General features: G+C 38.7%; 1 protein-coding gene across 1 annotated transcript; it reads left to right on the forward strand.

Annotated features, from left to right (window-relative positions):
• The first annotated feature begins 913 nt into the window (after positions 1–913).
• IFNGR1 (interferon gamma receptor 1) lies at positions 914–21,654 on the forward strand. The gene is made up of 7 exons (XM_019732777.3): positions 914–1,145; positions 10,786–10,900; positions 12,049–12,212; positions 13,779–13,948; positions 16,547–16,736; positions 18,934–19,061; positions 20,514–21,654. The coding sequence occupies exons 1-7, from the start codon at positions 1,064–1,066 to the stop codon at positions 21,090–21,092; spliced, it is 1,428 nt and encodes a 475-aa protein (XP_019588336.2). The 5' UTR covers positions 914–1,063; the 3' UTR covers positions 21,093–21,654.
• The last annotated feature ends 474 nt before the right edge of the window (positions 21,655–22,128 follow it).

Genomic DNA, 22,128 nt, shown 5'->3' on the forward strand with positions numbered 1-22,128 from the left:
TCCATAAGGTTTTTCTAAATTTTTGCTTAACGCTAGTGTAGTCATGATTCTTTCATTCAACAAATACTAACTGATTGCCAAAGATTTCAGGCCTATGGAGTTTGCTTTCTACAAGGGGTGGGGGGAATAAATATCAATATGCCTACTGTAGAGTGTGGGGGAAAGTGGTAAGTGCCATGAAAATGTAGTAGGCAGGATAAAGATAATGGGATGGGTCGCAGTTTCAAATTTTTGCAAAAGGCCATGACAAGCCAAGACTTAAAGCAGGTGAGGTGGTTAGCTATGTGCATGTCCAATATGGCTGAAGTGGAATGGGAGAGATGCAGAGTAATAGGTGATGCCGTCAGAGATGAAAGAGGGCAGATCTCATGGTAAAAGGCTGCTTAATAAATTGCTATTTGATATTTAATTGCTGAAAAGGTAATACAAGTTGTTTTTCCTCCAAGGAAAATGTAGCTCTTGGCCAAACCAATTGGATTTAGGCTGTGTAATTATGCACAAACCATGTCACTAGTGAAGCTTCAGATTCCTTAAATATAATACAAATTCAGGGATTAGGGAAAGCACTTAAAGGGCCCTTTCTGTTCTAAACTCAGGTTCCCAGATGCCTTGATGGCGAAGTTTAATAGGGTAAAATGGTTGTGGCCTAGGGCAAAATTCTGCCCTAACACTTTCAAAATAGGAAGAAGAATCGCGAAAGGTGTTGCCAAGTCTCTGGCCCCAAGTTCCTCAGAGACCCATGAGCCCAGATCGCTACCACGAACTGTCGTGACCCTTGGGCCATGGTTCCTTGAAACTGGCCTCTCCCGGCGTTTTAGTTTTATCCCCGCCTCCCCGCCGCTGGCCCCGCCTCCCTGACCACTTCCGGCCTCCTGGGCGTAGTCCCGCCTCCCGTTCCAGGTCTTGGCTTCGCTGTCCGCGTCTCATTACCCTGTCCACGCCCTGGTTCCCAGTGGAACTTTGGTGCGCGGTGGCGGAAGTGACGCGAGCCCCAGGGCCTAGGGCCGTGCGGAGGGAGGGTGGCCGCCGCTCGGCGCCGCACTCGGAGTCTATCCAGAGCAGCATGGCTTTCCTCCTTCTCTTCGTCGTCGTCACGCAGGCTGCGAGCAGGTTTGCGATCAGCACCGCGGATCCGCAGCTGTCAGGTACCGCCGCTCGCAGCAGGGTCGCGGCCGGGTGGGAATGGGGTGGGGCGGCAGCCGCCCCTGCTTGGAAGCCCCGCCCGGCGGAGCCACACCCGCGTTCGTCCCGGACGCCTCGGTTCCCGGACGCCCCGGGGCGTTGGGTCCTGCTGGGGGGCGTTGGGTCCTGCTGGGGGGCGTTGGGTCCTGCTGGGGTGGCACCCGGGAAGGGGACTGAGGGTCTCCGCGGTTTGCACACACTCTAGTTCCCTTTTTCTCGCCTCTTCCGTTGTTGCCGAAATAACAAAACACTTCTCAATTCTCCAGTGCTTTTTGTTCATTTTTAAATAAGTGAGTTTCCTGGTCAACATTTGTACACTGTGGCCAAAGCTCATGACTTAAACACTATACTCTTAGGGTGGACTCCAAATCCTTAGGATGGGAGAGAAGTCGTTCTTTCGCCAGCTGACAGTTAAGGGGCAGTACTTGGTCATCTTACGGATGAGTCTTGAAGTGGTGAAGAGCAGATTTGCCAGGCGGTAGGTCTCTTCATATAGTTTGGTTCTTGGAGCATTTTATTTCCGCTCCCTTATTGAGATTTCCTCGGAATCAGATGCTGAGAATACTCGATGTAATGGTGATTCGGAGCGCCAATAAGATCAGTAAACCTCTTCTACAAGAGGGATAAACCTAAATTATCAGAAACGCTGTCGGTCTTAAGTGTTTCCCCAGTGTTCACAGCTAGCACTCGCCTGGAATGAATCGGTCAGGGAGGCCCAGCTCCGCCACCTTTGGCAAACTGAGTCTGAAGCTCTGTATTATGACTTCTTCCGTGAGCTTCTGTTATGTGTGCTCCGGTTCTGCTCGGCTTACTCTTTAAAAATCAACTTGAATTAAAAAATATATCAAGCAAAGAAATACTCATTCCTTGGGACAGTCAGTGTTGGGAATACAAACATGGGAGTTGTCAGTTTCTGCTTGCTTTCAGGGATCATTATATTGCTAACAGTTCAGTGCTAGGCCCTGTGGTGGGTTCTCATCACATCTCATTTTCACAACAACTCTGTAAAGTAGGTACTGTTGGTATCTCCACTTACAGATGAGACATTGAGGCACGTCTGCCCAACTTGTAGAGAGGTCGCTGGTACTCAGTGTGGGGAGCCTGGCAGTTGGGCTCCAGAGTCCAAGTTCTTAACTACTCTGCAAACTGCCATTATCAAGTTAATCATCCACAAGGGCAGGTCCGTACACTGTGATACGGCTTGAACTTAGGCACAGGCTACTAGAAAGCAAGGAACGGGTGCCTGGCTCTGACCAAGGTAGTCAGGAAAGATGGGAAGATGACCCCAGAGTTGGAAAAGTTGCAGGAGACTTGTGTGTGTTTAGAAGAAGAGCAGTGAAACACCATGTTGAATTAGTGGAGTATTAAGCATTTTATTGTATTACATGTGTGAGGATACAAGGGGATGCGTGGGGGGTAGGAATCAAGCAAGTGCCTTGGTATGGTCACATGTAACAATAAAGGATAGAAACATAGCTTTGGGTGACTTAGGCAAAAAGAGGTATTGATTGGCTCAGAGTCTAAGCAAAAGTTAAACAAAAAGGTAGAGATGCCAGCTGGGCCTCAGGAAGCTGAACCAAGCAGTTCAAATCGCCAAGACTCTCCATGTCTTATGATTAACTCTCTGAGCATTGACAGCTTTCCCTGGTTGGCAAGAATCATGGATGTTGACAACTTTTGGGTTTGGACATCTTGCAGGTTCTTCTATCCTAACAAAATCCCAGAGGGAGGCCCTGATTTACGCAGCTTGGGTCAGGTGCCAGCTCACATGGGAACGATATTATTGCAGGGGATTGTGGAGTTCCCAGAAGAAGAAAAATAATGTTCCTGAAAGAAATACCAGTGCTGAGCCAACAAAATAATATGCTCACTATACCTTGCTCAAGTCAGTGGGCAGCCATTGGATTATTTTAAGAGGATAAATGATTTTATGCAGGATCGGTTATGCCCTATAGAAAAAACCGTGCACATTATAAAATGGTTTGGGGATAGAATCAAAGGAAAGAGGCCACTTGGGTCACTGCTAACGTCTGGGAGGAGTTGATGAGAAGTGGCAATTTAAATGGAGAAGAGAGGACAGTTTGAAGAACATTTAGAAGGCAGAGTCAGCAGAGCTCTGTGACTGACTGGATGTGGAAGAGAAGGGAAGGATGACTAAGGTTCCTGGCTCAAGCAGAGCCTTATACCAGGCACTCCTGAGCATGGCACTTCTGTGACTGCACTATTTGCTCATCCTTGAAGCAGCCCTGGGAGTAGAATTGCCTGCCTCTCCCCCATAGAAAGACCTACTATGGCCTTCTGTATGCCAGCATTTTGTAAACAAGTGTTGGCAACCCTGTCCCCCCTTTTTTTCAGTGTATTTCTCTAGATTTTGTTGTGTTCCCTATGCTTTTAAAGTTAGTTTAAAATGCAAACTCTCCAGAGAGTAGAGGAAAACCCACAAGGACGCCCTGTTTCTGGCTCTTGGCAGCTTCCCTGTCTCTCCAGTGCCTGGCACTTAATGTATACTCAGTGTGTTAACCCTTATTAGTGCTGGATTTGACAGTGTATTTGGAAGTTCACCTTAGATGGGATCTGGTAGGAACAGAGCAGCCGACAAGGGAATATAGCCAGTCTCTGAAAAATCCAAGTGGTTGGGAGTGTATTGCATTACAGTTGTGGGCTTTTGTTAATATTTCTTAAGTGAATTGATAGGGAAAATACATACATGTGTGCCATCTAATAATTCACTTTTCATACACTTTTCATATAAAAGAAATATATATTTTGATGTGAATCAGTGCCTGCTAGTAGCTGCTTTCTTCCAGTTTGCTCTCCCACTCTGGATATTTGTCGCGTCCAGCGCTACACGGGCAGTAAGGGTACGAGAAGGGGCGACTTTGGGTTAAGTTTTAAGAAAGAAACATACAGAGACTTAATGTAGTTTAAATCTCAGAAGGCCAGGGGTCTCACAGTCATGAAAGACTGGAGCCCAGAATAAAGCCTACTGGAGGTTTTTATTGGGAAGTACACAAGGGAGTAGTAGCAGTGTTTTTGGCACGGTCTGTGGGACTCATTTATCACGTTATAGAAATAATCCAAATCAATTATGTTGATCTTCAAACAGCCGAAGCAGAAAGTCCTTGAGTGAGGTACGTAACTCCTTTAAGGGACATATATCACATGTCGAAATTGTTTCACAGAGTTGAGCAAAGAGAGCTTAATCTTACCACTCTCAAGACTTTTCTCCCAGTTAGGTGAGAGGGGAAAGCCAGAGTCAGCAGTGGCTTTTCCCAGGCAGGGGGAAGGGGAGACAAGGCCCCTTCCCAAATCTTTCTAAGGCAGCTCATCGGGGGTCTCCACGGGGTTCCGCCTGGCTTGAGTTGTCCCCCCCCCATGGGGAATCTTACTCGTCATTGGCTGCAAACCCTCTTTTGGAGACTAAATAGAGAGAAATATACAGTCCCAGAGATTTACAGTCTCACAGACTGTTCTTTCCTTAAGGAAAGACATGAGGGGACAGTCTGCTAGGCTGCTGTGTGACAACAGGTATTATCTTAAGAGTAAACTGTACTTTGGCACAGATGTGGCCACAGTACAGTTTACTGTACTAATTCACCTGTTTTTGCAACTGTGCTTCTGTTCGTTCTCTGACTTTAGGATAATGCTGTACTCACAGCATGTTTAATTTTTTCATTGTTTTCTTTGGATTCTATTTTTATTTATTTCAGAGATTCCAAATATTTAAGACAATGCATTTTAATTGTATTTACTGAACAGGTGTTAATAATACTTTTCTTTTACAATTTATTCTAATTCATGATTCAAAAGGGCTTTGACAGTTCCACATTTCAGTTCTCCGTAAAAGAATACTTAAAGAATTGAAGAGAAAAATAGAAGACCATTTAAAGAGCTGTCTTATAAAATTTTGCAGCACACAGCAATAATGCAGTTGCTGTATGAACTAGATGAATAATTAATGGTTCCATTTTGATTGGATAGTCAGATTGAGAGTTGAACCATATTTAAATGAATTCCTGACAGGAGTGAATCAGTTCACTTGTAATTTTCTTATTAAGGGAGTGTCTTTATTTTAGATTATCCCAATACATAGTAACCCTAATATGAGGTATCCATTTTAATAATGCCCATGTGATGTCCAAAGAAATGATTTACTTTAATGCACTTTTCAAATTTTGCAGTGGCCATCGTTTAATTGTGATAGTATAATAAATCAGGGAAAATTACTTGAAGCAGGTGCTTGTGAAGTCATCAGAAAATAATCATCTCCAATTCCTATTTATATATAGAGGTAATTTTCCCCTTATTTTATCACACTATCACAAAATGACAGCTAAGCAGTTTTTCTTAATTAAAGCCAACAAAACTTTACATATTGTTAAAGCTTTAGGTAACCTCTCTAAGCCTTCGTTTTATCATTGGTAGAAATATGTATAATAATGGTACCTCCTTTATAGGATGTTGTGGTGCTTAACGGAGATAATGCATACAAAAGTTGAGCACATTCCTTGTCCTGTAGCAAATGTTTAATATTATATTAGTGATTATTATTCAATAATGTGCCTCTTTATTTTAACAAATATATTTTAAAATGTTAGATTGTTTTAGTTACGTATGAGAAATTATGTTGACTTAAAAAAAAAATCTCATCCAGATCAATATAAGACATTTAAACAGGCCTAGCAGCTAACTTGTTCTCCCATCTTTTTCTTTCCATGGACTGAAAAGGCCTTTATTTTTTTAGTTCTTAAAGTATTTCTCAACTTACAATGACTTAGTCCAAAGGGGACTTGGTCTTGAGAAATGACTATTATCAGGGGTCTGATCCAATTAGAATTCATTGACTTGCCAAGTAAACTCATCTAGATGAAATTGGATGGAAAGGAGCAAGAATAAAATCCTGCATTTCAGGTCAGTAAAGGACTGTGTTTCCCCGAAAATAAGACCTAGCCAGACAATCAGCTCTAGTGTGTCTTTTGGAGCAAAACTTAATCTAAGACCCGGTATTATATTATGTTATGTTATGTTATGTTATGTTATGTTATGTTATGTTATGTTATGTTATATTATATTATATTATACCTGGTCTTATATGAAAATAAGACCAGGTCCTATATTAATTTTTGCTCCAAAAGACGCATTAGAGCTGATTGTCCAGCTAGGTCTTATATTCGGGGAAACAAGGTAGTTGAGCAGATGTTTATTGGATAAGCCCTAACTTGGTGGTGGTTTGGGTAAAGGGGATTTTAGTTAATTACAAGCTCAGTATAAGCCCATCACTTAAAAAAAGACAGAAAAGAGAGTATTTCCTTCACATCTGTTGCATCACTTCTGGGCTCCACATTTTAAGAGATAGAGCATGTGATAAAACCAGACTAAATCCCAAAGACAATTGGGAATAAGAGAAGACTGCAGGAATACAAGGGGCCTTGACCCAGCTGAGGACCTATTGTATAGAAAGTAAAATAGACCTGAAACATTTCAGGTGTCCTCAGTTGAACCCTTAGTTCTGAAACTATCTTTTTCTGCAGATGCAACAAAATAATATGGGGATATAATCACGTACAACATGGTGACTATAGCTAACACTGCTATATAGTGTATTCACAAATTGCTAAGAGAATAGATCCCAGAAGTTCCCATCATGAGGAAAAAGATATTTGTTTTCTCTTTTTTCCTTCTTGTATCTATATGAGATGATGGACGTTAACTAAACTCCTTGTAGTTATCATTTCACAGTGTATGCAAGTCAAGTCATAATGCTATATGTACACCTTAAATGTATACAGTGCTGTATGTCAATTATATCCCAATAAAATGGAAAGAAAACAATAAAAACCATAAAAAGAGAAAATAATAATAAAAGGAAGTCGAAAATAGACTGTTTTCCATTCCTTTCACAAAGTGATGGATATATTCCTAAATTTCAAAGCCCCCAAATATTGGAATGTTTCAGTGAAAAACTTTTGTGAACACTTGAAATATCATGTGCAAGAATTCTCAAAATGTCTCATTTGAAATCTATAGGACACTGCCGCTTGCTAAGAGAAACAGTTGGAAAGCATTAATAAAAATAGCCATTTTATCAATACTGTAAAACCATTCAGGAGGGAGATTGTGACCATAAATATATTCTGAAAAAATGCTGTAGTCTTGATTTGATATTTTCCCCTTTTTCTGTCTGAATTTCTCATGACATTTCTCAGTTTGTAGTATAAGAAGAAACCTTTGTGAAAATGCCCATGGCCTGCTTCTTTCACGTGAGGAGCGTGTTACTTCTTTTCTCTGAGAGTTGTTCATTCAGGAAGGGATCTGGATGCTTTAACTTGGAACATTTGTTTTTGATTTGTGGTATTAAGTGACTTCTAATCCACAAAAACACCTTACTTGCTGGCCCCTTTATTCTCATGTCTTTTTGCGGCTCAGTTTGTCTTTCCCGTAGAGGGGTTAGTAAGCAAATTGTCTGATCTAGTGGTGTCTACAGGGTACAGAACTCTCTGTTCTGCCATAGATGTACACATCTTCTAGACAGTCTGCATGCTGTTGTGTCAAAATCAGTGAACAACTCCTGTGTCTGTTGTCCCTCTTTCAATAAAGGCACAGGTGCTTTTGGCGGTTATACGCTTACTTCTGTCACCATCCGTGCAGAGGAAATCCTAAGATACCTGTAGTCGTTTGCTTCCCCCCCTCCACCCTACCTTTCCCAGGAATTATTACAGAGCTGCTCTTGCTGCTGTGTTTTGGTCTTCTGTGACAACCTCATTGCCCCGGCTAGTGGCAATGCTTCATTATTTATTAATCTTCATTGGTATTTTCTGTTCCCTTCCTGGCTCTTTTTTCATATTCCTGTCTCTTCTAGTTTATCACCAGGAAACAGTTGGCTGTACCCAATACCCTCCTTTTTTTTTTTTTTTTTTTACCCCTGCATTGTAATTGAGTGTTAGGAAAAACTGATTCTTCTCTCCTCCTGTGTTTGGTTTTGTTAAATCCTCAGCCACTAGTTCTAGAGGAGTTCTGGGAAGCAAATCTTAAAATAGCTCAAGCGTACTCTGGGTAGTTTGCAGATATAATGCACCAAATAACTGAACCCATTTCCAAAGACAAAATGAGTTACAGAAAACTATCCTGGGCATTTTAAAGAGATGGGCAAATCTGTAAGATTATTTCATGAAATACTCGAGTAGGATCTTTCCTGAAACTCCATGCATAGTACTCTCTTGCTATATTTTTATTTACATAAGGTAAATTTATTATGAATAGGAGTTTGCCGTACACCTTACTTTAATCTGAATATGTAACAATTTGAACGTTAGGTTACAAAATTCTGAAATGTAGTGAGAAAACTACGCATGTCTACCATGTGATTTTTGGCAAAGATGATGAAGGCGTCTAATAACCATATGGTTTCTCTTCTGGTAGCAGGAAAACCACAGTATATCCTTTGATGTAAATACTTAGAAGTTTCTCCTTTAATCTAGTAGTAATTTCTGTCTGCTATAATCCATCAAAACCTCCTCTTCCTGCCAGCTGTCTTGATTACTTTGAAAGTCCCTGTCCTAGGCTAACCGTGTCAAGCTTTTACTTAAATTATGGGAAACATAGTTTGATTCACATTAAAATCTAATCTAATGCTGCACAAATCTACTGTTTTTTGGTTTTATAATATATGAATCAGTAACCTCTTAAATATAAATGCATTTTATTTGATATTCTAGTGTATAGACTGACTTCTATATGCCTTTTTCTCAAATACAGGAATTCCAGATTGAGCATATACAGTTAAAAAGGCATTGCTGCTGGGAATCAGTTTTTAAAAGGGGGTTAAATGGAAAGAAAGAACTGTCCTAATTGGAAACTGGAGGAAGGCATATTCTTGTTATGTGCTGGCAGAAAGCTACTATGAAATATGCCTGGTGAGCCGCATCACCTAGCTAAGGAGGTTTCCAAACAAAGTGTTGAAGATGCCATGTGGTTTCTTCTTGCTTCTAGTAAATGCAAGACTAGAGAGTGTAATCAAGGGAAGGACTGTTAAATAAAAAGAAACCAGAACCTGGTGGTTTGAAAATTCTCAGCCTCTAAAGAGGCAAAAGCTGCTAAAATTAAGAAATGTCTTCTGCATATTTATTATGAGTTTTCTTAGTATCATGCCTCTCTTTCTTAACTGGTTGCAAAATTATGTTTATATCTGTGATTATTATTTGCTATTAGTGTGGAATTGAACCAGTGTGGGGTGCCTTTTATTTCCACCTCAACCATAGACTGTAAGCTGTTTGAGACTAGGTTGTTTCAGGAAGTTGATGAGCAAACATGTCATAGAAAAAGGAACCCTATTAAGGAAGCCTCAGTTTACCCTGCTGTACCCTGTATAGTAGGTATTTCCTTCAAAAGTAAGCAAATATATATGTGAAGTTAACACCTCACTTAGCAGATGAGGAAATCTGAAATAACTATTTAGTAGTATATCCAGGAAAGAATGCAGATTTCTTAATGTCCAATCCAGGGAATATTTTTCTTATTAGAACAGTCCACTTGATATAAACCTGAGTAACCATCATTGTCATCTGGGGTATCATCTGAGGTATCATCTCACAGCATTTTAGAGGAGGAGGATGAGGAATGTTGGAAGCTGCTGAACCTTGGCCACATTGCCATTCATTTATTTAAGTTGTATAAATAAATCATGCTTAATGGAGTTTTCTATTTTGGGTCATCTCCCTAACTGTATCTATACCTTCATGTTCATTCATAAAGAAGGAAATGGAAGGAAGGGGGGAGAAAGAGAGAAAGGGAGTGGGGAAGAGGAAGAGAAGAGATTCTATGTGTGTCCGTTTTCCAAGGGTCAGTGGAAGACAACCTTCTACATCGAGCAGGGGGAAAATGCCTACTTTTAATAACTAGGTTACAGTTTTGTTAATGTCTGATGACAATATAAAAGTGACTCTGCCTATTCTCATTTGGCTCACATCTTATCAACAGACATTTTCTAATAAAAGAGCAAAAGCAAGAAGAAATACTGGATATGTTTTGTATAAAGCCCTTCACACCACAGAGAGCAAAATGTTGGTGAAACTGGAATGGCAGTTGGCTCTCCTTCAGTCAATCATTAGGCATCTATTCCTGTGCTGTTTAGAAAAGGTATTAAAGGTGTATAGGGGTAGGGTTGAGAGGCTGAGTGGTTTTAGAGTGATACTGGCCATCCCTATTGTAACCACTTCTCTAGATATTGAATACAATCTTTGGTATCAAATATAGAAAATTCTAGTGATTAATTAAATAAATTGAGGATTATTTCTACAACAGGCAGTGCATTTATTTTAAAAACTCCTATATAACGTTATAGTAACTTATTGCCTTATACCACATTTGTGTTTCCTTGTATCACAATGTTGTTTTAGTCATTTAAAATGAATCAGAGCTCTTCTGTGCATTTTTCAATAAAATTAATTTTTAGAAATTTTTAAAATAATTTTATTATCTATTTTGATGAATTCTACTTTTCTTCAAAATATATATTTGGTTAACACGGTTTCTTATAATAAGGTTTTTCTAATGTCAATGTTAATTGCTTACTATTGTCCATTATACTTTTTGAATCTCTTACAGTGCCTGTACCAACCAATGTTAAAATTGACGCCTATAACTTGAATACTGTCGTACGTTGGGATTACCCGGTCATGCCACAGACACCTGTTTTTACTGTACAAGTAAAGAAATATGGGTGAGTGTTACTCTTTTATACTTTTTATTCTGTTTTTGTTTAGGAATTTGCATATTCCATAATGCTCTGTGTTTTCTTCCATCATCCTTCCTTCCAATGTGGCAAAACATCCTGAACTGCTTATAGACTTCCAGAAGTCTTAAGGGTACAGTTAGTTCTTTTCAGAACTTCCTGCCTCTTAGTTCTTCTTATTGTCAAAATTGAAGTAGACAAGTATCACTAATTTCCAATATTTTAAGGCATGACAAATAAAGCTTACAGTTCTGTATTAAAAGTTCCAATATTTTAAGGCATGGCAAATAAAGATTACAGTTCTGTATTAAAAGTAAGGATGCACTCTTCTTTTTTTTTTTTTTTAATTGGGGAAAAGCTTTTTATTGGGGAACAGTGTGTACTTCCAGGACTTTTTCCAAGTCAGGTTGTTGTCCTTTCAGTCTTAGTTGTGGAGGGTGCTGTTCAGCTTCAAGTTGTTGTCCTTTCAGTCTTAGCTGTGGAGGGCGCATCTCAGCTCCAGGTCCAGTTGCCGTTTTCTAGTTGCAGGGGGCACAGCCCACCGTCCCTTGCAGGAGTCGAACCGGCAACCTTGTGGTTGAGAGGACGCACTCCAACCAACTGAGCCATCCGGGAGCTCATGCCGTGTTCAATCTTAGTTGCAGGGGGGCGCAGCCCACCATCCCTTGCGGGAGTCGAGGAATCGAACTGGCAACCTTGTGGTTGAGAGCCCATTGGCCCATGTGGGAATCGAACCAGTAGCCTTCTGCGTTAGAAGCACGGAGTCCAACCACCTCAGCGTCCAGGCGGCCCTGCTCTTACTTCTTATAGTGTATATGTAATGTGTTGGATTCTGTAATTAAGTAGTGATCAAGTTAATAGAATGTAAAATTGCTTAATGAGCAGATTTTTAAAAATTGCATGTGGAATGGGTTGGTGCAGGTCTTATAACTTGAATTGAGCCTCTTTATTGTAAAGGCATTTGTAGTACTTGTCACCAAAGTAAGGGCTTCCTACTTTGTCTAGCTTCTCCATCCTATTCTTATTCAGCTCCTTCTACCAGCTCCGTGCTGTGAATAAAAAGTATAGGCTGAGATGGTTCAAGTTTATATATTAATAAAAGTTACCTTTTGTTTCTTTATTCCTCTTCATTTTAGGAATGCAAAATGGATAGATGCCTGCAATACCTCTGATACTCAGTGTAATATCTTTTCCATGACCGGCGATCCAACAACTGCTCTATGGGCCAGAGTTAAAGCTAGGCTTGGACAGGAAGAATCGGCCTATGCAGAGTCAAAAGACTTTATTTTGTGCGAAGAATGTGAGTAGAATCTATACATGTCTAAATTTTGAATTTGAAAATACTTACACGTCTTCTGTATATATTTGCTTTTATTAGCAGTTGCTAAAAATTATTACAATGCCCAAGAAACATTTGGAAGAATTCAGGGAGTTCGTGTTTTCCTCTTCCCAAGTCCCACAAAATGGGGCTAAGAGGGGCCCATCTCTTTGGCCCTACTAGATCGTTACCATTTCCTCTCCCTACAAATATGGGTTAGTGCTCTGCAACCAGACTCCGCATACCTTCTGCCCCCGTATCTTCTTGGTCATTCCTTTCTAAGTTACGTTCACTGAGGACTTTGGCAGTTGCTGTCATTCTTCCTCTCTGCCTTAAATCTTCAAGGCCTGAGGGAATTTTAATCCCAATTTTATACATTAAAACAATGTTAGAGTTCCGTAATCTCTTCAATCCCAGTGATTTTCAGTTCTACACACTTCCAGCCCTCCATCCCCATCTATACCTGATCTTTGTTACCTCTTCAAGCTCTCGGCTCTTGAATGCCAAGTCCTCTTTCCTGACTAACATCCTACCTTGTAGCCCTCATGCTCTCACTCCTGCGTAAAAGAAGCCTTTAGTCACCTACTCCTCCTTAGTCTCCCAGTCCTTCCATGCCTTGCCTTCCAGCCTCACTTCCTGCATTGTTCAGCTTCGTGCTTCATTGCTCCATCCATTGCCTCGTTCTCCTCCTCCTTTTCCGATTGCCCTACTGGGTCTCTTCCACAGCCCTTTCTGTACTTGCCTTTGAAATAGGTTTATTCCCCCAAGTTCACACCTTTGTCATCTGATAACTACACCATCCGTATGTCAGATTTTTCCCACATAGATTTGTCAAAGGCATGCTATGTGCCAGAAAGTATGTTAGCCCTGAGAGGATGCATTGATGAGTAAAAACAGACCTGCCTGGCACATAGTAGGTGTACAATAAATATGTGAAGAATAGATAAATGTTTCACCAACGAAGTGCCAGACATCAAAGACACATAATAAATATTTGTTGAATTAATAAATACCTAGTTCTGATTTTCACAATAAAAATTGAATGTATTTAGGAAACTTTTATATATAGCTTTCATGCCAGACATCCATAGGTGTTGGAGATACAAAGAATTTCAGTGAGAGTTCAAAGATAACTAAAATGCCTTTTCTGAAACATTTTTTAGAAAACCATTTTTTTTTTTTTTTTAAATTCACAGAACCAAAGAAAAAGGAAAAAGTAACTTAATAGAGCTTCTATTTTGTCAAGTTGTTTTTACCAAGATTTCATGACCAACTATTTTTCTTTAGGACTAGAAATGAGTTTAAAGTGTTAAAGAGGAGTTTAGGTTAGATAAGAATACTTCTTGCCTGAGGAGATTTATTAAGCATTTCTTTATTAAGGACACATAGAATATCTTCTAGATCATTTTGCAATGGTTTAAATATGGTTTTGCTTTAGAACAGCAGTCACAACTAGCGTAGGTTGATTGATTTTGGTAATTTATATAATGTACTATAAAGTTCCAGGGCCTGTACTAATTTTACTTCTTTTTTGTCCCCCCGCCCTAGGGAAATTTGGACCACCTAACGTGGATATCAGACAGAAGGAAGACGAAATCGTTATTGATATATCTCATCCTTTAGTTGTAGATGGAAAAGAGCCAGAAGCTATGTATGATGAAGGAGATTCTTGTTACATATTCGTGTACGATGTGTATGTGAGAATTAATGGAAGTGAGGTATGTGTTTGTATTTCATGTTTTTCAAAATGGAAATTTTTCTGTTGCTAGCATAAGTTGTTTGTGCATGTAGTGTAAGAAAATAGAATGCTTATGACTATTCAGGCATAACTCATGGATCCTAAGTTTTGGTAAAAAAGAAAAAAAAAGAAATAGATGAATGCTTTTGAAGGGAATTAGTGTTGGTGTTTATCAATAACACTGGCCACGTAAGCACATTTTTTTTCTTTGCCTTGTGTAACAGCATGGCCCTAATCTAGGATTTTAACGTGTATATTTTCATTTTTCCACCGGTAAGATGAGGATCATTTGAATCTTTTCCTTCCTCATTGGTAGTAACGTAAAATAATACGAAGCTCTAATTGGAGTCATTGTTTTTCAAAGAAAAAGTTAATAGTACTACTGTGGGGATATAATTACGTTCTGACACTGGTATGCAGACCACACTTGATTAGAACTATTCTATTCCATCCATTCTCTGTAGTGCGGCCGTTCCTTTATTTAACAATATTTGTCAAGCATGTGCTCTGTGCCTTCTGCAACAGGAGAGAACAGTGAATACTACAGACAAATCTCCAGTGATAACTGCTATGGAGAAAAATAAAGTAGGGAAGAGGGAGGGAGAGTGGGGTTGGGGGCAGCAGTGATTTTCAGTACAGTGGTCAGAGCAGACCTCACTGGGAGTGTTACTGGAACCAGGGCTGGAGGAGGTGAGCTCCATGGATAATGATGGGGAGAGTGTTTCAGGGAAAGATCCTAGCAAAAGGACACTGGACAGGTGAAGGGAGCAGCAAAGCTGCACAGAGTGGAAGCAGGTAAGGTCATAGAGGTCACTGGGGCCACATGTCTTAGGGCATTGGAGGGATTTGACATTTATTCTGAGTTGAGATGTTGCACCCCAGGAAAGGTTTAAGCAGAAGAGTGACGTCTGATTTAGTTTTTTTTTTAAACTTTTTATTTTAAGTGTGTGTTTCTGGGACCCATCAGCTCCAACTCAAATAGTTGTTTCAATCTAGTTGTGGAGGGCGAAGCTCACAGTGGCCCAAGTGGGGGTCGAGCTGGCAACCTTGTTGTTAAGAGCACAATGCTTTAACCAAGTGAGCTAACCTGCTGCCCCCTTATTTAGGTTTTAAAACATCACTTTGATTGCTAGCAGAATTGTCTTTCTAAAGTGCAAATCTAGCCATATTAACTTCTCTGCTTAAAATCCTATAACAAATCCCCATCGGCTACAAAATGATACCTAAATTCTCTTTCATGGCGTGGCCTTGTGGCCTCCAAAGCCGTGGGCCTGCTGCATCCTTCCAGCTACCTGTCTCCTCATTCTTTCCAACCTTATTTTTATTCCTGCTTTGGTGAACTTGCTGTTCCTAATTCCCTGCACATTACATGTTCTTTCATAGAATGTCCTCCTTTGGCAAATTTCTACGCATTCTTTAGTATTCAACTGGCGTATTATGTCCCCTTCGAATTCTTTTCTGCCACGGTAGACTATTTCCTCCTCTAAGGTCTGGTTATTCCTAATTCCTTGTAGTAGTCCTCTTGCAGTACTCATTACTCTCTTAACACTTTTCTTATGTCTGTTCTGTACCCTACGATGTTATCTGAGGTCAGGCACCTCTGTCCTGCCTCTGTCTTCACGTCCTAGCACAGGTATGCCATGCACTTTGGCTGTTTGAATGAATAAAATCCCTGAGATTGCTTCAATCCCTTCTATGTATTACTGCCAAGATATTCTACAGCCTTTGCATAATACCTTTATTATTCTTCACATAAGATGCTTTTCTCTCTCACCAGCTAAGTTCCAAGCACTATAGAAATAAGACTAATGAACATTTGTTGACATAGCGAGTAACAGTGAACATTCCTGCTATTTGAGTTTTGGTTGTTTTTTTTTTAAAGATTTTATTGGGGAAAGGGAGCAGGACTTTATTGGGGAACAGTGTGTACTTCCAGGCCTTTTTTCCAAGTCAAGTTGTTGTCCTTTCAATCTCAGTTGTGGAGGGTGCTGTTCAGCTTCAAGTTGTTGTCCTTTCAGTCTTAGTTGTGGAGGGCACAGCTCAGCTCCAGGTCCAGTTGCCGTTGCTAGTTTCTAGTTGCAGGGGGCACAGCCCACCATCCCTTGTGGGAGTCGAACCGGCAACCTTGTGGTTGAGAGGACGTGCTCCAACCAACTGAGCCATCCGGGAGCTCAGCTCAAGGTGCTGTGTTCAATTTTTAGTTGCAGGGGGCGCCGCCCACTATCCCTTGTGGGACTGGAGGAATTGAACTGGCGACCTTGTGGTTGAGAGCCCACTGGCCCATGTGGGAATTGAACCGGCAGCCTTTGGAGTTAGGAGCATGGACCTCCAACCACCTGAGCCACCAGGCCGGCCTCTGAGTTTTTAAATTTATCCCCATAAAGAACATTTTAATGGATACATAGCATCATCTGTGTTGAAGTAACAAACTGACTTATTGGATATCAACACTATTTTCAGACATGCTCAACATTCATCATACATACATTTTCTCCAGGTGTTTGACCACTATAAATATGATTGCTTTTTGCAGATTAAAAGGAGCCATGCATTTTCATGTTTGTTTTTGCCCATACAGACCGCAGATAGAAGGTACGTACAAAAAGAAGATGATTGCAACGAGACTCCGTGCAGCCTAAGTATTCCCGTGTCCTCACTGAATTCTGAGTACTGTATTGCAGTAGAAGGATTCTCAGATGAATGGCCTATTAAAACTGAAAAATCCAAAGAATCCTGTGTTACTATTCTCAGTCCGAAGAGCATAACAGGTAATTTCTTGCCATTTTTTCCTAAATATAAAAAGTGGTAACTAACATAGGGTAATGTGAAAAGAGGCAGTTTGCAATTTCAATAAATTTCTTTTAAAAATAGTTCCATTCCTCAGGGAAGTTCAAAATTAAAAATAAGGCCATTTCTCAGCCAGCCAATTTGTAAAGCCATATGATCATCTTTTGACACAGGAAAGAAATGTAATAAACACGTAAAACTACGTGCATAAATGTCTGCATTTCAGGATTATGCACAATATAAGTCAGTTTATTCAGTATAGCAAGATGGTACATATTCATTAAGATGTTCTTTATGGGGATAGTAAGCCAAAAAACTGAATAGGAGGAATGTTGATTAAAATTGTATGACGTGAACTGGACAAGCACTAGAAATTCATATTCAAAAATAAATATAGGTTGGTTTAAATAATGAATTATGGGTCACTTTTATAACATTTTAAAATAATTATTTTTATTTAATCTTTTCTTTGTGTGTGGGGATATATATAATAGAACTTTAGAACTGGCATTCTCATGTGTCAGGTACTGTAACAAAAATTTTTGGGGCCTTTGAAGTTTTGAAATTTAAATGTGCATTGTAGGTAATTTGTAAAATATAAAAATCCAGAAGAAAACAAAATTAGTAGTAGTTCTGCCATCCAAATAAGTTACTCACCGTTCGGTGGATTTTTTCCCATCCTGTTTTTCTCTTTTTCTACATAGGCAGGTCATGTTGTTCATTCATATAATTTTATATACTGCTTTAAGCATCTGTTATAAATCTCCATATTATTTTACATAATTTATTAATACTACTTTTTAATGTATGTAGAATATTTCATCATGCAGATTGTATTCTATTGAATGTTCCCCAATTTTTGGACTTTTAGATTACTTATATAGTATATATATTTTTTCACTTGTTGGATATTTTTAGAATATATTTCCTAGGTTAAAAACGTACAAAAATTTTATGGTACACATATCTTTTTAAAGAATGGAAATCTAGGTTGAAGAATCAAACCAAACACCTAAAATTTAATACTATTAATAATAACTTTTAGGCCATTATATGAGAGTTTCAAATAGGTGACTTAAAATAATGCCATGCATTTTGTGCCAGTTTTCGTTATGCTATTTTGAAAAACAAAATCTTAAAATACACAAAATTTTGAAAATAATGCAAATGCCCCAGATTTACTGTTAAAAAAAAAAAAAATACTGAATTATAAACTGGGCCAATATCGTGGCCACACGGTGGCACCACTGTGGCTCACAGCAGCCTTCCTTGCGTGCTTCTAAGCCCAGTGCGAGTTTAGTTATGTGCTGATTTTTATCGTTTATTATTATAATAATTTATTTCCACATTCTGTAACTGGTGTGATATAAGCATTCATTTAGTAGTAACTTCCAGAATTACTGTTCCAAAGAAATAACTTTGGAATGAAAATTAAAGGTAATGAAATGCCATGAAGGGAGGCCAAACACCACCACTTTTAGTGGGTACTATTGATTTGGAAGAGATGAGTATGAAAAAAAGTACTAAAGATTCGGCTATGAAAAGAAAAAGCAGCATTAGAGACAAATACACAACAGTGATTCTAGATGTATGTGCTCTGATACAATCTTCCCTATTTTATATTATTCTTTATATCCAGTTTGCAGTCAAGGGGACTTTATTTCTGTGCAGCATTCCTCTGTGTGTGCATGTGTGTACATCTGTGTATCCTTATAAATATTCTAATCTTGAAATAAATATAAAATGTAACAGAATTCTGAGGAGTCGGACTACATTATTTTAAGAGTTATTAGACATTGCCAGAATTTATTTCTAAGGAGATATATTTTAAAAATTCTTACTTCGCCTCTTTAAATGAGAAAAAAGCATAACTCTGGAAACACCTTCTATTTGGGGTTGTAAGAACATTGTTAGGAAAACGCTCTTTTATCCACACTGTTCTGTGAAAGTATAGTCAAAGACAATTTAGAATGAGTGTGCCGGGAGGAACAATGTTGCATGTAGGTCAGGGGCTGATTTTTCACTCCTCTCCTGACTTCGGTTCAGTATTCCTTACACTCTGTGTTCTTCACCTGATGTGTGCATCTATTAAAGGACGACTCCAAGAGTTTATAATTAGTACATGGCTACAGCTGTATTCCATCTTAATTCTAATTTGTGATTTTTCCCTTCTCTTAGATTCTGTTTGGATTCCAGTTGTTGCCGCTGTCCTCCTCTTTCTGGTACTTGCCCTGGTATTTCTATGTTGTAACGTTAAGAAGATGAATCCATGTAAGAAAGAAAACATCATGTTACCCAAGTCATTGGTAATGTATTTAAATACTTTTCTTTAATTATACACTCAAATGTTAATTTGAACCTTTTTGATCGTTTCTTAAAAGTTCTCTTTAAAAGTAGAATCATGTTCAGCAGCGTGTCACCTACCATAAGTCACTCAATGTACCACACATCCAGCACCACATAGTTTTCACTATGCACCAGGTACTTTTTTATGCATGTGGCAAAAGCACAGTTAGGCAAGTCTGTTAAGGAGCCTGAAGTCTAGTGGGAGAAAAAAATAAGTATTCAGTGGGTATATAGTGTGATTAGGTTCAAAAACAGAGGTTTATTTACATGTCAGTGAGGACTTTGTCCATTTTGTGGGGTGGGAGTCAGTTGTGCCTTTTCCAGAAGCCGTGATGCCTGAGCAGTCTTGAGGGACATATGGTCATTCATCCAGGTATTTACGGATGGTATGTGCTGAGGTCCAGCATCAAGAAAACATGGCTTTTGAAAATCTGCAAATACAAAGCCACTTCATTGTGTAGAAGGAAAGATGGCCAAGAGTGAGACTAAACTAGAAGTTTGACATTTGAATGCCTAACATTTAAAAGCCTTTGTGTGCTGGAAAAAAAATTTAAAAAAAACAGTTTGATAACAGAATGGTAGCTTTTTGAATCACATATGACAGGAATAATAGCTGATATGCAAAAGGCACATTTAAATTTGTTAAGAATATGTTATATTTCAGTAAAGTGGATAAGAACTAGCAACAATTAGTAGACAATTCATGTATGAATTATATCACTCGTCCTCACAAGTAATTAAGCACAAAGCAACATTGCATTATGCCACTTTACACCCACTAGAAAAAGAAAAATAAACCTGAATATTTAGGAGTATTAGTAGTGGTAAAATGGATATATGTTGGTAAAAAGTCATATAGCCAAGCCCTGGGTAGGAAGATAAGCATAAAATGAGTATACAGTGTCATAGTTCCATAAACATGCCTCAGCCTTGGACTTAGTTATTCCACCCTTCAGAATTTATTATAAAAAAAAAATAATTTCACAAATAAAAAGACACGTAAGAATATTTTTTTCAACATGTTTTGGTAAATAGTAAAAATTGGAAACACTTTAACATTTACTATTAGAAAAATTATTTAATCATCAGTGTAAAGCAATTATGAGCCAATGAAAATGATAATTATGAAGGCGATGGTAAATTTATTATATAAAATGAATAGCTGTACTCCCATTACAAGTATAACATGCGTGTGAAAGGTAATGCATGAAAAGCAACATATATTGGTGAGATAGTAACTTTTTAAAAATCCTTGTTTTTAATCTTAAAATACTATACTGCTATCTTAAATGTACCATTTAGTGGTACATTTAGTTGCTCATTAGCCTTAGACCATTTTTTTATTTTTTTGAGAATAGGCACTTATGTGTAGTAATTTATTGTTTTTAATCATTGATTTCCTCCTCCCTTAGGTATCTGTGGTAAAAAATGCCTCTTCAGAGGCAAAATCAGAACCAAAGTATATGTCGTCCATCACCGATTATGAAGCAATTGTCCCTGAAAATGAAGGTGACAAGGTGATCTGTGAAGAGCAGTTGTTGCTAGCAACAACTTCAAGTACGCATACGGAGGACAATCCAGGAAAAGCAGAACACAGAGGTCTTTCCAGTGAAACAGAAGTGGTGACCATTGAAGAAAATACTTCTGACACGGTCCCTGGCAGCCCCCTAACCTCCGTCATCAGAAAGGATTCTCTCCACTCAAGTAGTAACCAGTCTGAACCCAGCAGCGGTGCATTAAACTCTTATCACTCCAGAAATGGTTCTGATAGTGGCCTTGTAGAATCGGACAGCTTATCTGACTCAGAATTTCCTCCAAATACTAAAACTGAAATAAAGACAGGAGGGCAGGAGTCCATAATGCTGAGAAATACTACTACCTCCTTTGGTTATAATAAACCACATGTGTTAGTGGATCTGCTTATGGATGAAGGCGGTCAAGAGTCCTTGATTGGTTACAGAGTCACAGCAGATTCCAAAGAGTTTTCGTAAGATCAACCAACATGCACCAACTTAAAGGATCTCCTTGTCCTGAATAGTTTTTCTGCTTTGATTTCATGTTTCATCATGTTTTCAGAAATTGTATCTTCGTTGATATTGACCAAATGCAGTACCTTGATTTAGGTAAAAGGGTGAAGAGCCTATTTCATACCGTTGCATGTGGGCCGAGAACTGCAAAGACTTTAAAAAAAACCACAAAACCAATTGTCACGTATGAACTTTTCCGTACAGATAGGTTAGCAGTAATAGTGCATACGCTCTTAACAACCCTGCTTCCTGTGATAGTAGATGCACTTCAGGAGATAAAATGGATTTTTTCTTTTCTGTGCCTCCATATGTTTTTGGTGGTGGTTTTTTTTGTTTTGTTATTCTTGTTAAGTTTATAGTATTTTTTAAATGCCTTCAAAAGAAATCCTGAAAGCTTTTCAAGTTGCATTTAAAATCGAATTCAAACCAGTAGAATTAATAAAGAGTATGTAAATAGAATCATGTATATATATTTTTTAATGGGACATTGTATCAAGATTTTTAAATAAAAAAATTTTTGAATTCCTTTTTGTGTTCATTTATTCAAGCACTTAACTTGAATATTTGTATTTTTTTGTTCCCATGCATTAATGCTATAGAATCATATCTATAAAACAGTTCTAAAAATAATCTCATCTTTAAAAATGGTCTTTTATGTCTGTGTTTCAATATTCATCATCCAGTGTGCAGACCACTATCCCAAGCTGTTTGGGGGAAAAAAGCAGATTTATCTGTCGAGCCTGTGGATTGAGGAGTCTCTAGCATAAAGATAGTGCTCCAAACCATAAGAGTGGGTGAGGGAGCCCTGAGAAGCACGTGGTATAAAGAGAGAATCCTCAACAAGAGGCAAACCAAGACCTAATATCTATATTATACAAGGAATTCCTGAAAATTATTAAGAGGATAGGAATTTTAAGATTCAAATTAATTAACTGACAAAATATTTAAATACAACTTATGTGAATAAATAAAACATGGAAAACTATTGCTCATTTAAAAG

This window comes from Rhinolophus sinicus, chromosome 2, assembly GCF_057876585.1.
Source record: "Rhinolophus sinicus isolate RSI-liver-muscle chromosome 2, RSI-T2T, whole genome shotgun sequence".
In the NCBI taxonomy this organism is placed as follows: Eukaryota; Metazoa; Chordata; class Mammalia; order Chiroptera; family Rhinolophidae; genus Rhinolophus; species Rhinolophus sinicus.

Excerpts from the sequence above, each read along its gene's own strand:
- IFNGR1 (XM_019732777.3), top strand. The coding sequence starts at position 1,064 with ATGGCTTTCCTCCTTCTCTTCGTCGTCGTCACGCAGGCTGCGAGCAGG. Across the intron at positions 13,949-16,546 it reads TGAGAATTAATGGAAGTGAG|ACCGCAGATAGAAGGTACGT; the intron begins GTATGTGTTTGT and ends TTGCCCATACAG. Across the intron at positions 19,062-20,513 it reads TCATGTTACCCAAGTCATTG|GTATCTGTGGTAAAAAATGC; the intron begins GTAATGTATTTA and ends CTCCTCCCTTAG.